Source organism: Morchella importuna (genome assembly GCF_003444635.1).
Source record: "Morchella importuna strain M04M26 chromosome Unknown Morimp01GS040, whole genome shotgun sequence".
NCBI classification, from domain to species: Eukaryota; Fungi; Ascomycota; class Pezizomycetes; order Pezizales; family Morchellaceae; genus Morchella; species Morchella importuna.
Genome location: NW_025763437.1, coordinates 36,010 through 51,121, shown reverse-complemented (window position 1 = coordinate 51,121; position 15,112 = coordinate 36,010). Strand labels below are relative to the sequence as shown.

The following is a 15,112-nucleotide window of genomic DNA, read 5'->3' as shown; positions in this document are numbered from 1 at the left end:
GTGATAATCCATGAATGTCTTCTAATGTTTGTTGAATTTCTAGGATAACGGTTAGGTTTTTTTAGGAGTATCAGAAGTGTTGTGTTGAATTCAAGCAAATTATTTACCATTAAACTTGGTATCACGGCAGTTCTTGAATAGAGCACGGGATAATGTACCGAGCCGCTCGCGAGTTTGAGCACATGAATAAATGTAGATGTACGATAGATGTATTGTTTATTAACTGCGCTGGAGCCCTGTGGATGTAATGGAAAGTGGCAGGAAATTATCCATGTAATCTCACTACACCTCCAAAGTATCCATATTTCCAATTTTCTGTGTTAAGGAAGTTTAGGTATTAGTTCAGCGGTAGTACAGGTAGGGAAATCTACCATTAGATCAGTACATAATTATAAATATAAACATTTAAACCTATCCGTGGATAGGCTGCTGCATGCAGTCCTGGTCTGCCTGCGAATCTCCGTGGCTCGAGAGGCCAGAGCAATTCAAATCTTGTCTGAGGGATAACGTCGGATGAGCTAGGACTCCATCAAAACTATGGTGCGTTATAAATTCACCCCCACACAGGTGTTTCGTGGTGTTTCATGATTCTTCAAGCACTGAATCCTTGAACGGTTGTCGACGCCGTCACGTCACTCACCATCACTTGTCTGTCACACATGCGCACAGCGACCACCACCACGTCTTCTTGGCACACATACCCTGGCCTTGGCGGAAAAGTTCTCACCACACACCTCAACTCTCCTCCTCGCCTCGAAGTTACCCTCTCCGGCCTCCTTCACCCTCAGTCCTCTCCAACAAACTCACAATAGTTACCCTATCGACTTTCCTCTCGTTACCCGCCCGAAGCAACAAATGCCCTCCATGGGCAATTCCCAATCGCAGCCTGGAGATGGCGATAACGACCACGCCAATTTCGTCAACCAGGACCCCGAGTCTATCGAAGAAAATGCCCCAAGTGAGGATCCAGAGGAAGTCGTCGACGTGCAGAAGGTGAAGAGGCGCAAGAAGAAGAAGTCAAAGAAGGATAAGGAACGCGTCGATGATGATGAAAAGGATGCGAGTGAGGGTGCCAGTAATGAAAACCAGGAGCAGCTGCTACAGAAGAAGATAAAAGAGGGGGAAAAGTCGAAGAAAAATGGAAAGGAGAATGAAGATGACGATATTGAGGACGTTGTGACAGTGGCAACCACTACCACAACGACAACAACAACAGCAGTCCCAACAACCTCCGGCGAAAAGTCGAAACGGAAAAAGAAAAATCGTCAGACTAGTCAGGAGGAAGAATCTGCCCAGGCGCTGCTCGCTCTCAACAAAGGTATTCAGGAAGTCAACTCGGTCGCTGACGGAGACACTGTGGTGGTAGCGGCGCCGGAGGGTGAAAATTCGCCTCACGATATCGAACAGGCTGATGGCGCTGATGACGGAGACGGCCAGGACGAACCCAAAAAGAAAAAACGTCGCGGCAATCGGAAGACTAGCAAAACAAACAAGTCAAAATCTTCTGAAGAGGAAATTGCCGATTTGGACGAGATCGTTGTTGCGGCCCCAATTGCCCCTCCGCAGATCGAAGAGGCCTCCCCACAACCACCTACCAACCCTCCCATTCTTACAAATCCTCCCACCAATGCTACCTCCCAAGCCGAAGACCTCGCACTCCTTCAATACACAGACCTTCAGCACCATAGTCTTCATGAAATCCCAGACTCTGACCGTATCATCTCCCAACATCTCGCGGCTCACATGTCAAAACACAATCCCATTCCACAGTCCAACATCCCAGATCTAGGGGACGTCCTGATGGGTGAGGAGCTTACCGGCAATGAGTTTGACACTGATCTTGCAACCTTGGTATCTCCCCTTCGTAACGCCAATAAAGCCAAAGCCCCAACAAGTTACAAACGCAAACGGCTTCCTGAAGATGATCCAAATAAACTAGTCGACCCCGCTCTTCGTGCTCTTGACGCCGCGGCAGGGCAAGACGACGAGGCAGAAGAAATGGGCGGCGACAAATCGAAACGAAAACGACGACTCCCTGCCGATAGTGTACTTCCTCCCACTCCCGTAGCTGCGAAACGCCCGCCACGTGCCCGTAAGCCGACCACCGCCCCTACTCCCGTTGACGGAACCTCCGGTGGCGCAGGTGCTTCTGGGAACGGTGGTACTTTTACCCTCGACGAACGGCATGCTATCGACAAGCACCTTTCAGAGTACATGGGGATTCACAAACTCAGTCATGCTGATCTTTGCTCGCGCGTCTGGTCTAACGACCGTAAAAAGGACGACTTCTGGGAAAGTGTCTGTGGTGTTCTCCCCAACCGGAGTAGGGCAAGTATCTACAAGCACGTTCGCCGCTCCTACCATGTCTTCCAGCAGCGAGCAAAATGGACCGCCGAAGATGACGAAGAGCTTGCTCGCCTTGTCGCCGAGAAAGGAAGTAGCTGGAAGGATGTTGGTGATGCCATGGGTCGCATGGGTGAAGACTGCCGTGACAGATGGAGGAACTACGTCAAGTGTGGTAAAGACCGTGGAAGAGACCGATGGGCCGACGATGAAGAGTCCGAGCTCCGGAGAGTCTTGAAGATTGTCTTGTCAACTATCAGAACCAATAAAGGAAATAGCATCGGGCCCGAGGAGATCGACTTGGAGGCTGACGAGGTCGAAGGCGAGGAAGAGATTAACTGGACCAGTGTCAGCGAACTGATGGGCAACAAGAGGAGTCGTATCCAGTGTAGGTACAAATGGAATAAGATGAAGCAGCAGCGTGCCAGGGTCACCGGCGTTCCGACTGGTGAAAGCCGAGGCGCCTTGTGGAAGAAGCGCAAAGTCAAGCTCAACGTTGAGGACATGAAAGTCGGTGATAAAGTCTGGATCTTGGAACAGTAAGCTCTCCCACTCTACCCTTTACCATCACACACCCCACTGACACCCACAGAATCCGCGAATCCCAGGCTAAAGAGGAAAAATCCATCCCATGGGACAACATAGGCGAACAGTCTGCCTTGTGGAGTGCCCGTGATCTCGAGAGAGGATACAAATCCATGCGCGCTCATCTTCCCCATCGTCGCCTTCCGCTGCACGAAATCATTTCTCGACTCCTGTCCAACCTCAACGAGCTCCCTCTTGAGATCCGGACCGAGCGCTATCAACCGCACTCCATGCCGCCCACCCAGACTCCACCACAGCCACAGCCACAGCCACAGAACGGCTACGAATATGTTCACCAGGAACACCACACTACTTACCCTCTCCATAACCCTGCTCCGGTCGTCGCCATGAACTCTCTTACCGGAGATCTTGACACCAATGAATACACACACCACCAGCACAACGAAATGGATATGGTTGACCCTGCGCTCATTGGCCAGGGTGGTATCAGTAGCGGCGTGCAGCAGGATCTCGAGAAGACCGCCGGTGAGGCTATCCTTATTGCGCAGGCGGCTGCTGCGGCCGCTCAGGCACAGGAGGCGGAGGTGCGCGGCCTCGAGAATATGATTGAGGAAGAAGGCGAGACTGAGCGTGAGCTTAGAAGAAGGTTGGGTGTTTAAACAAAGTCTCGGAGGACTTTGGGAGCAATCTATGGGGTCAAAAACGCGGGGGGGGGGGGGGGGATGTGAAGCACGAAAACAAAATGGCTATTTTCATTCTTTATCGGTGCACTGAAAGATGGCAAGATCTTTTCATACATAATCTTTTAGGATCGCGGCAAATCCTCTTCATTGTTAGATATTGCGATTATGTGAATGACACAGCTTGATTGATGGCTACTTACGCATTCCAGTCCCTTTCCCCTTCACCTTCCCCTTTTTACCCTGATGAGTTGCTCCTCTACCTTTTGGTGTGCTATTTTATCTTTTTCCATTCTGTTTTATTTTTTTTCTTTTTTCATTGACCCTGCTGGTTCCTTTTTTACGAGGTGGATGGTTATAGGCTGGGATGAAGATATGAGTTACTGTACTGAGTAAAATTGAAGGAAGATGCGCTGAATAAAAAAGTAGCTATTTTGTGTGCTTGGTTAGATGGAAGGGAAGGTCAATAGTAAAGATGGAGTAGTTATGCAGAAAATTTTTTACGACATTTACTCCTTTTCTTGATCATGGTGCGGTGCTCTGTTGTGGCTAGATGTGATGTTTAGTGGGGTGTTACCTGTATGGAATTGGGATGGATTGATATGATTGACATGATTACTTTCTTCTAACGGTTAAACCCTTTACGATTCCTGATCCCATCAAATCTTCTTTACGGAAATATGCTAGGCAGTGTATGTAAATATGGCATAGACCGAATTCGAAAACCACTATGTTTTCACGGTGGAACAATCCCACCAAGATAAGACTTATGAGGATATGGACGATACCATTCTGTAGAGCTTCTCTCTCCCTATAATCGTAAGTATGCCATCGAGAGTGTAATCTACCGACCCACTGCGGAGATGGAAACATAGTGTCAGTGATGCAATAGCTGAATTTATTGATCATTGATGCTTGGCATCGGTGCACCATAATAGTATTAGAGCTCATGATAGTATTGTGTAGTGTGGTCTCGAGACGAGCAGAGAAAAAAGGTTCGAGTGGCTCGAGCTATACTCAGGCTTTTCATTGTCGAATATCAACCCTTGAAGTCATTCTAGGTCACCTAATTATGTGAATGTATGTTGCATGCAATTAATGAATTAAACAAAAAAAAAATGAGAATGTATGTTCATAGGGTTAGGGTTTCTGCCTTTGTTTTATAAATGTCCAAGGTAACTCGAGTCGAGGGTTTAAGATAACTCTTCTCGTCGATTACACTGCATGTAGTATTATGGGCCTTTTAAACGCAGTATCGAACCTGATGCTCCCTCCTCAGCTCTCTCGGAAGCACTTCCAGAACCAACAAGTAGACTGAGTGGCCTAGTCACAAGGAGAAATCACCATCGGTTTGGCTTATATTGAGTTATCAATGGCTAGGCTTTGACTCGGAACACGATCGCGATCGACAAATACCATCCCTCGCTGGATTACCAGAATCGTTGGAAGGTGGAACTTGTTGATATAAATCTTTTGACGGGTCAAAATAGAATATTTCTTTGGCATTTTATTCATACACAGTCAGTATATCTTTGTTATTTATAGACTAGGCTTCCTCGTTGAGTGATACATTCAGAAGACATCCATGGCCTCTTTATAATATCTTTCCGGATTCATCGCTGTGTAATTGCTCTCTGATCTGGGTTATTCTCAAGCCTGTGAAGCAGTGTTATCTTTATGTCTCCCAGCTATCGGATCCGATTGAACGCCGTGTGTCTTTCTTCTCCATTTATTTGTAATCCTGTAGCTCAATCAAAAAGTCAGCATCCTTAATCACGGCGCTATTATTAACTTCACGCCCTCCAACCATTTCCCTCATCTTATCTTTCTCGGAGAAAATATGAACATGCCCCTCTCATTCGCACATCCCCTCAACTACACATAATCGAGCTAATACCTATTACAACAATCAACCAACTCCCAGGGAATCCGTTAATCAAATCGTTCAATACCCAATGGGGATACTGAACCCTAACCCTCAACTCCAAACCCGCCGACCCAACATTAAGCTTCTTTGCAATCTGGAGATCAATAAACCACTTTTATATAAAAAAGTCTGTTAGTGGTGTTAGAATTGCCAAGAGTGAGATTGGCTATGGTATACTCAGTTCTATTCCATTCTCATGGGTGTACTTGTGGCCCAGGCAGGTTGATTTACTCCGAAACTACTAATACGAGCTTGAGGACAGATCCAGATATATCGCCTGTAGGTCAAAGGACAGAGCACTGAGACTACCGTGACAATATGTAGTAGCTATGTAGCGTGTCTTAACTTGTACTTGTCTTCTATCTCGAAATTTCTCTCATCATCATAATACAATCGTTCGAGCTTTTCTTTTATGGACCGAGCTTAAGTGAGCTAAATTTCACCTCCGACTTCCTTAGGGTCAAAATCTGTGCTGAGCTCCTGCCTCTCTACAAAACGTCCCTTTCAAGGCTCTAACCACCTCACCGGCTACATGTATCCACAACAGCATCAGCAAGGTACTGCTAAGACCGCTCAGTGTTAGTGCCGCGGTGGCTAATGTCAATGCCAGCTCAGCTGGATGATATCTGTTAATGTACTGCTATTATAGCCGTATTGCCATTAATGCAACCAATTAATTCCCAGCTACACCTAACCCACACCCAGCCAATTACCCACCAACCGATCATTTCCTGTCAATGATCATGCAGACACCCGCAGTTACCCTGCCTGCCCACAGCTCCAGGCAACCCAGAACCTCTCTCTGCGTCATGTCAGCAATCGATCACCAGAAACTCTCCAGCTTGAATTCAACCTCAACCTCAACACCAAACTCTTCCCACAATGTCGATTCCCATCGCCCCCTTTCCCCTGCCCTCAGAACACTCCGAGATCCCCGACAGCGCCTACGAGCTATGGACACTCTGTCTCACGCACCACCTGCAGACGCCCTCCCCCACCTTCAACAGTACCTCCGTCCCAGACCCCGCCCTCAGCACCTTCCTCAGCACCTACCTCGCACACTCTCCTCCCCCCATTACCCCCGCCCAGCAATCCCTCAAACGTAAAGTCATCACTCTACTCCACCGCCTCTTCACCCTCCCCTCCCAGATCGCCCTGCCCCCACCTTACACGATACCCTCCTTCCTGCGCTCTCTCTCAACCTGCTTCCCGCGCTCCCGCCTGCTGCGCACAACACTTGACACTCCGCCCGTTTGGCGCCGCTACGAGACAACCGTCGAGACCATGCTGCGGAGTGTCATTGCCGGCAAGGGCGCCGGCAGCGAAGGCCTCGAAGCTCTGTTCCGCTTTAGTCGGCGCGCGGCAGAGACCTTCCTGGCAGGCGATGACTGGGTAGATCTGTGTGTCGACAACGGGCATGTGCGCGAGTTCCGGACCGCCGTGCTGGAGGTCGCAAGCTCCGACACGGGGCGCAAGGGGAACTGGAGTCTGGTGACGGACCGGGTGTATGTTCTCATCGGCGCGGCGGAGAACCCGCGTGTTGGCGGGAGCGCGGGGAAGGAGAAGGCGTTTCTCAAGAGCCTTGTGGAGGAGACGAGTTTTGTGAGTGCGCTGCGGAAGGTTTCGCGCGAGACGCCGGAGGAGGGGCGGGTCGATGCGTTGCTGGTTGCGCTGGAGCGGTTTGGGCGGCCGAGGGTTGTGAGGAGGAAGGTTGTTGTGGAGGGGATGAGGGATAAGGGGAAGGGCAAGATGGTGGGCCCGAGCGAGGAGGAGGAGGTCGAGATTATGGGAAAGGTGGCCACGATACGGGAGCTGTTCCCGGACTTGGGCAGCGGCTTTCTGCGGCGGTGTCTGGAGGCGTTTAATGGCGATGTGGAGCAGGTCACCAGCGCGCTGCTGGAGGAGTCGTTACCGCCGTCATTGGTCACCGCAGACCGGTCAGAGGAATAGTAGGTCTCCCTTATATCTCCCAGGTATTACAGTGCAATTAACACCCATATAGCATTCCACCAGATACAGCCCCCGCAGCCCGCGCAGCCCCCACAGCTCCTGCAGCGCGCGCACCTGCCCCTCAATCCACCTCCAAATACACCCCCGCGCCCATCACCCGCCGTAACAAATACGACAATGACGCCCTCGACACGCTCTCCCCCACCACCCTCCGCAACGTCCACGTCGGGCGCAAAAACGCCGCCCTCACCGCCGACACCCTCCTCACCACCAACGCCCCCTCCAAGACATCCATCCTCTCCGCCCTCGCCGCCATCTCCCTCGACGACGACGAGCGCGACGACACCTACGACGCCACCGACGTCGGCGGCGCCGTCGACCCCACCGACGTCGGCGGCGCCGTCGACCCCACCAACGACGCGGACCCCGTCCCGCGCCCCGCCGCTGCAGTTCCAGACAGCAACGAGGACCCCGCCGAGAAGGCGCTGTGGGAGGCGTATCGCCGTGACGGGGCGGTGTTTGGGCGGGACGCTGAGACGCGTAGGAGTGCTGGGAGGAGGGTGCTGAAGGGCGAGACGGGAATGACGGATGAGGCGATTGAGGGGTGGAAGGTCATGCTTGAGCGCGAGCCGAGGAGGCTTAGGATGCTGGAGCGGCGGTATGGGGATGTGGGTGGTGGCGGTGGCGGGCAGACGGTGGTGTTGGAGAGTACGCGGTGGAGTGCGCCGGCGGAGGGGGGGAGGATAGTGGCCGCGGGGACAGGGGGAGGGGTGGCCGTATTCGGGGTGAGAGGGGCGGAAGGGGCGGAAGAGGTGGGAGGGGGAGAGGCGGCGGGAATGTCGCGGGCCCGAGTGGAGACAAGGAGACGATGCAGGGGAGGGCAAAGAAGGAGGCGAGTAAAGGGAGTAGAGCTAACCATAATAGGAGAGACCAGAGGACAAAGAAGATGGCGAGGGGTGGCGCATTCCCGCCGCTGGCTTAGATAGAGAGTGGATAGATATATGTATGTAGGTCCTGGGTTTGGCTGGCTTTCTTCTTTCTTCTGGTTCTGTCTTCTGGCTTCGGCGTTCTTTTCCTGTTTTACTGGTCGGATGTTCTTCACGAGCTCTCACTCGGGCCTCTATTTTTATCAAAAGCTAGTATTTAGACTACGGGCCGATATTTTATCATTTACACCGTCGGGCCTGATCTCAATCGTGTAATTTAACGGGATGCAGGAAACTATTGGAATGCAATTAAAGTAGCGCCTCGCGATTTCACACTACATTATCTAATCCGTGATAGGTCAACTGTGTGTACTCTAGAGTGCATGTACGGATACATGCCGCTATAGACTCTAGGGGCCGTGAAAATGCGCACCCAGAATATTCAGTAAAGTCGTTGGGAAAGTCGTTTCTGGGGTTTTAATTTTCGCTGGGAAATGTCAATATTTTGGTGGAGGGAAAGTCGTTTTAAGGGAAATTGGACGACTTTACAGACGTCTTTTTAATGATTTACAAATGGCATTACCGACGACTTTACTGACACCTTTACCTGTCACGCTTCTGTCACTCATTTTGAGCGTATACAGAAGCGGGGATAAGTTTTGCCCACCGGTGATGCTTTACATGATTGACCAATGCCACCGCCAATGAGACAAATCATCACAGAGCATCCTACTATTATACCTGAAGCATCAAGTCAGAATACCCTACATGTATCTGCCAAACAATGGATCCACCAAAATGAAGTTGTATTCCACAACTATTACAAGCCCATTGATGCCAGATACCATTTGATGACCCCACCCTATTTGGGGACTCAACTATCTCGAGATCTAGAGGAGGGGCTTCATTGATTTTCCGGCGGAAAAGAGGAAACACCGGAAACCATCATTTCTTTTCCCTTTAACATGCCTTTAACAAGGAATTTCGTCAGTAAAGTCGTAGCTTATTGCCTTTAACAGGTAAATGCATCAGGAAAGGTATCGGTAAACTGTCGGTAATGGGACAGGAATGCCTTTAACACACAGTAAGCCTAGCCAATTCTTCCAAGACCTGCTCCAACTCCAAGGCGGGAGACACATCAAGCTCGAGCCGGACTTCTGTCGATCTTAGTATTATTGACATTAGAAAAGGACACATCATTTCCCGTCGCGTTGTCGCCGAAGATGTTGCCCACCATCATGCTACCATTGAGGACTGACCATGGCGGTAAAGCGGGTGGAGAACTCGGAATCATTATTGCGGAGCCAGGGTCCGGGCGAGAGTAGTTCCGGGGAGGGGAATCGATCAGACGGCGTTGTTTCCTCATCGGTAGCGGGGAGACGCTCCGAGAGCGTGAGGCGTCCCGAGAGCGTTTGTGTATCCAGGTGCGCACACGTCTTGTAGGCAGGGCTTCCGGGGCTTTCTGGGGGCTGCTCAGGAGCGGCTTGGGGGGTGTAGCGGGACTGCAGATACGGGTGCGTTAGCCTTGATCATTTGACCTACTAGTAGCCGTGGGAGTGGAGGAGCACTTACAAATGACAATTCACATGCACAAGATAGTCGTCAAGAGCAGCTCTAATCTTCTTGATGCCACCATCTGGGCCCTTCAAATACGCCCTCACCAGGTCCCATTGGGTGGAGTCCAATAGCATCCTCTCAGGCCAGGCGTATTTCGCCTCCAGTGGAATGCGCCGCCATAGCGGAGTTACATCCTTCGCCCCCGCTGCGAGAAGGTGTAAGCCCGCCCCGCCTTTGGCCTCCTTGGCGCTTATTCGGGAAAAGTGGGTATGGAACCCATTCTCGCCGACAAAAGTGTTGGAACAAACCATGCAGCCCCAGACGAAAGAGGACGACGAGGTTGATGCCGTTTGAGGCATTGGTGCGAAGTCTCACGGTGGATTGACGGCGTACAGAAGAAAGATGGAGCGGAAGAAAGGCGGAGTGGAATTCCTCCTTTTGAACCTCATTGAAACACTTATTGTCAGTTAGTCAGACCTCTACGAGAGCAAATAGACATGCATGGATTCTCGAGTTTAATGCTCAACGGGTGCCCGCACGATCCCGCGAATTAGCCTAGAGTACTTCATACGCAAATTAATCAAGAAAGCCGTTTCTGGCTAGGCTATAAACTCCGCGCAAACGGGCCCCCGTGTGGCCTTACATTTTTACTAGCGATGCCGACTTGAATTTCACCTAATTCTGTGCAGTTACCTGACGATTTGGTGCTGATTTGATGTCGATTCGAGCGTCAATTTGGTGCCGGTTTGGTCTTGATTAGGAGTCTGTAGCGGTGTCAGTACGGCATCGAAATACAGAGGTAGGTAAATACGTATCCAGGCGTTGATACAGGTAGGAGGTGGGTAGGAGGTAGGTAGGAGGTAGGTAGGAGGTAGGTAGGAGGTAGGTAGGAGGTAGGTGTCGAGAGGTGGGTAGGCAGCAGCAGGCAGGTAGGTACAAAGCAGGTGTGGATGATCCTCGAGATGTTGAGAGCGCGTCAAATCTAACATCATTTGTTAGTGAGGTTAGGACTAGCGCCAAAAAGACGAAGTGTCACATTCAGTAGCAGCGGGACGGGGTTTTGGAAGGGTTTAGGCGCGAAAGACGAACCCCATTTTTGCTAGTGATAGGCGACTGTAGTTGGGTAACTACGGTGGCGCTGCTAGTACTGTAGTTGGTTGTGATAATGATGATTAAGGAAAAACCAGACGAAATCCTGTCTCGTGCCCAGACTTCTTCTGACTCCGTGACAAACTTTCAAAGTCTTAGCAGCATGCAGGTAGCCACTGTAGAACATTCCTTTCTCCTCTCGAGAGCTGGAAACGTTTAAACCCCACCCCATCAAAACTATTTGGAAGCCACCAAATCATGGTTTCAACGCCCCAAATTATGATCCTGGACACGACAGATTATTGACTGTTTGGATACACCGTTCACTGAGCTCGGGAGTCATGATTTACACTCCGTTCGGCAACAGCTCAACATCATGATATTCGGCCAAATATCGTGATATTGAGAAAATATGCAATATTTTTCAAGTGGTAGTGTTCTATCTGCCCAATATTGCGATAAAAAATATATATATATCAAACTTCACAGTCCGTACACGGTGCAGACACACGATATTTCTCGCCCGGAATTGGGATTTAACGAAGCGGACATAGTGGATTTCGAACCACCTTTACCCCGGGCACATACTATACCCTCTACATACATGTACTTACTAAGTAATACGTCTGCAGCCACCCGAGGATCACGTAGGCCTAGGAGATGGTCGATAGTTAGTCTAGACTTTGCATCGCACGGGAGCGTATACACATACTCTAGTCTAGTATATATATGGCCATGGGTATCATCGAGCAAGCAAACTTCACCCTACAGACCCGCCCACGAACGACTAATTAACAGAACCTACACCTTTGTGTATTCAGGGAGCATGAAAAAGTCACCTACACACAAGTTAATACAGCAAAAGGCAATCAACAGTTGTGCCTCTGCACAAAAGGTCTCAAGTTCCTAAATTCACATTACCGGCACCAGTAGATTGACCTGGCTCTATTTTTGCGTAAACACTCCATCTAATATTTTCGGTCGCTTTACCTTGGTGAGACCGGCGATTGCGAATATCATAGCCTACGGACTGCATAATATTTTCAGTCACACAAACCCACCGAGTGACACGCCATGACTCTCATTCCGTCCATCCCTCTCGCACCCGCCCATCCATCCCCTCTCCTCTCCCCATAACCGTCCCATCCAATCCATCTCACAACCCCTCTCAAAAAAAAGAAGAAAAAAAGAAGAAACTAGAGTCAAGCACTTTGTTGGTCAACCCACATTTCAGACATGAATCAGCCGGGCGCAAATCATGAAAACTTGGCAAGCGCCCGTGATACCACTACACCACTGAATCTTGTTTACTTGGCTGCTAGAGTTTATCATGAGGTTAGATAACGTGGGCATCACATGGATGCTCATAATGCTAGTGCGGGCAGTGGACAGGGTTGATTTACTAGCACTACATGTAGTATGTAGAGCGTAGAGTAGAGTGATTTATATACTCCGACAAGAACTCCATCCGCGCCTATTCCACGCCGGACATACCAACAATTGGACTGTTCATTAACCCACCCCCAAAGTTACAAAGTTTCATTACACATAACGCACAAACAAAACAGCCACCCCACTCCCTTACCCCCACACACTACCTCCTCTGAAACACCACCACCGGCCCCTCCTTCCTACTCGTGAAATGATCCAACAACCTAAACTCCCCCTCCCGCACCGCCACGCCCTCCCTCCACAGCACCCCCTTCCCCTCCTGCACCACCTCCTCCACATCAAACTCCCACATCAGTCGCGCAACCGTAAGCCGTAGCTCGACGTACGCGACAGACTTGCCGATGCAGCCGCGCGGGCCGATGGAGAAGGGCGTGAATGCGGCGCGGGCGGACTCGATGGCGTCGGCGGTTGTGTATGGTTGCAGCCAGCGCTCGGGGTCGAAGGCGTGGGGTGAGGGGAAGTAGGTGGGGTTGTGGTGGAGGGCGTAGATGGGGGTTCCTGTTACGGTCTGTGGGGTGTGTTAGTGTTATGGTTTCTGGTATTTAGGGGAGGAGGGGGTGGGGGGCTTACGCCGCAGGGGAGGAAAACGCCATCGACAGTGATTCCTTCCGGCGCCGTGACCTCGCGGGGGAGCAGGCCGGGGACGGGGGGCGCGAGACGCATGGCTTCGTCGATGCAGGCCTTGAGGTAGTGGCAGTCCGTGAGCTGTTTCCCACCCACGATCTCGTCCGCGCTGGCGAACGCGCTGCGGATCTCCTTCTGCAGCGTGGCGAGCTTCGTCGGGTTGCGGAGGAGGTAGAAGAGTGTTGCTGCGAGCGCGGTTGCGGTGGTGTCGGAGCCGCTGGAGAGGGATCAATGATCGGTTAGACATGAAATTGCACTACGACAGGGATTGGGGTTTGGGGGGTTGGAGGACTAACGCAATCATGAGAACGTTGGCTTCGCCCCAGAGCTCGGCGGTTTCAAAGCCTTTGCCGGTCTCGGGGTCTTTGGCGTCGAGGAGGTAGTGGAAGAAGTCCTTTTTGTAGTCGGCGCCGAGCTTCATGCGCTCGTTGGCGCAGCCGCGCGAGTGCTGGATGAAGCGCCATCTGTCGCGCTGGATGGTGGGGAAGAGGATACGCGAGATCTTGAGCGTGGCGAGGGGGAGGTAGTTTCCGTTCTGCTCAACCCAATCAACACATGAATTGGCAGCTAGGGGTCTTTTGAGGGGAAGGGATACTCACGATATAGTGGCTATGCGCCGCCTGCGCAATCAAGTGCGTCACAAACCTCGTCGTCTCATCCCTCAACATGCCAAAGCTCTTCCCAAAACACAGCTCCCCCATAACATCAAACGTCAGCCAGCTAAACATCTCGCCCATATCGATGCCCTTGCGCAGCTGCACACTGCGCCTCTCAATCTCGTCTACAAACACCTGAATGTTGCCCAGCACAAGGTCCTCCATGCTCTTCAGCGCATTCTCCGAGAACGCGGCCGAGAGGACGCGGCGCTTGCGGCCGTGCTCGGTTTTGTTGATGCAGTTGTGCGTGTTGTAGACGCCCTTGACGGCGGGGAAGGCCGAGTAGAAGGACCCCTTTTGCAGCGAGCGCGAGGCGGGGCTGTGGCCGTAGATGGTCTTGAGGGCTGTGGAGGTGTTGATGGAGATGAGGTTTGGGGCGAAGCGGACGACGGGGCCGTATTTGAGGTGGGCATTGTGCAGGGCGAGATGGCGGTCGCCGAGGTAGGCGTGGTAGACATTGTACCTGGGTTGGGGGTGTCAATATCGGGATTTGTTTGTGTTTTTTAGGAGCAAGCTGGGGGGGGGGGGGGGGGCAAACCAGTCTGTGATCCGTGCAAGGAATGGGCCGGGGTGCTTTGCCAGTGGGTGCAGGTAGAGACGGTAGAAGACGAGTGAGGCAAGATATACTACGAGTGAGGAGAGCAGAATGGAGAGACTTGAGAGAATCGACATCTTTGAGAGGGAGAGCAGCACAGGGATCTCCAGCGAGTGGAGAGAGTCTTTGATGATTGTCATTTCAGCAGCACCCCAGTTGGTGTGGATTTGTTAAGGAGAAGATGTACTGTGTTGACAGGATGTGGACAGCATTAAGGTTTCTGTAATACAGCAAGTGTGGGAATATCACCTGGGGGGAAGGGGGAAGGGGGAAGGGGGAAGTGCACAATAAGTACTCTCACTCCCGTCTCAGTCTCTGGGTCTGCACTCCATCTTGCTGCAGCTGTCTGGCTGGCTACCCATCCCATGATATGAAAAGTCCAGTGTCATGATGCCCGTTCCCTAGCTAGCTTTCCTCCTCTCCCCCTCCCCTCCCTCCCCCTTCCCTTGCCATTGTTGCATCACCACTCGCTTTGAGACGGATATAAAAGGGCATCAACATAATGACGTTCTACCCGTGACCGCAACGGGCCTCCGTGCATCGGGAAGGCGAACGCGATGAGATGAGCGATAACCACGCGCGTGCAGCCGACGCCAGCCGCGCTACTGATAAGCTTTTGTACCGTGCTATTTGCGGTAACGCGGCTAGCTGCATGGGGCTTAGGGCAGTCGGTCAGTGGCTACATGTAGCCAGTGACAACGCATGATTCAGTAGAATCGAGCATGGAAGGAGAGTAGAGTAGGCATTAATTACGTCTATTACACGTT

The 15,112-nt window shown here is 51.5% G+C and overlaps 4 protein-coding genes across 4 annotated transcripts; 2 read left to right on the top strand and 2 right to left on the bottom strand.

Moving 5' to 3' along the window:
• Positions 1-864: 864 nt before the first annotated feature.
• On the top strand, positions 865-3,548 carry LAJ45_09903 (uncharacterized protein; the record flags this gene model as incomplete). Its single annotated transcript, XM_046119434.1, has 2 exons — positions 865-2,882; positions 2,936-3,548. 2 exons carry the CDS (start codon positions 865-867, stop codon positions 3,546-3,548), a joined length of 2,631 nt encoding a protein of 876 aa, XP_045967285.1.
• A 2,830-nt stretch (positions 3,549-6,378) lies between these two features.
• On the top strand, positions 6,379-8,428 carry LAJ45_09902 (uncharacterized protein; the record flags this gene model as incomplete). The annotated part of the gene is made up of 3 exons (XM_046119433.1): positions 6,379-7,445; positions 7,499-8,104; positions 8,194-8,428. The coding sequence occupies 3 exons, from the start codon at positions 6,379-6,381 to the stop codon at positions 8,426-8,428; spliced, it is 1,908 nt and encodes a 635-aa protein (XP_045967284.1).
• Positions 8,429-9,613: 1,185 nt separating this feature from the next.
• Positions 9,614-10,288, bottom strand: LAJ45_09901 (uncharacterized protein; the record flags this gene model as incomplete). Its single annotated transcript, XM_046119432.1, has 2 exons — positions 9,614-9,874; positions 9,959-10,288. 2 exons carry the CDS (start codon positions 10,286-10,288, stop codon positions 9,614-9,616), a joined length of 591 nt encoding a protein of 196 aa, XP_045967283.1.
• A 2,324-nt stretch (positions 10,289-12,612) lies between these two features.
• Positions 12,613-14,485, bottom strand: LAJ45_09900 (uncharacterized protein; the record flags this gene model as incomplete). Its single annotated transcript, XM_046119431.1, has 5 exons — positions 12,613-12,978; positions 13,041-13,311; positions 13,391-13,629; positions 13,694-14,213; positions 14,289-14,485. The coding sequence occupies 5 exons, from the start codon at positions 14,483-14,485 to the stop codon at positions 12,613-12,615; spliced, it is 1,593 nt and encodes a 530-aa protein (XP_045967282.1).
• Positions 14,486-15,112: the final 627 nt, after the last annotated feature.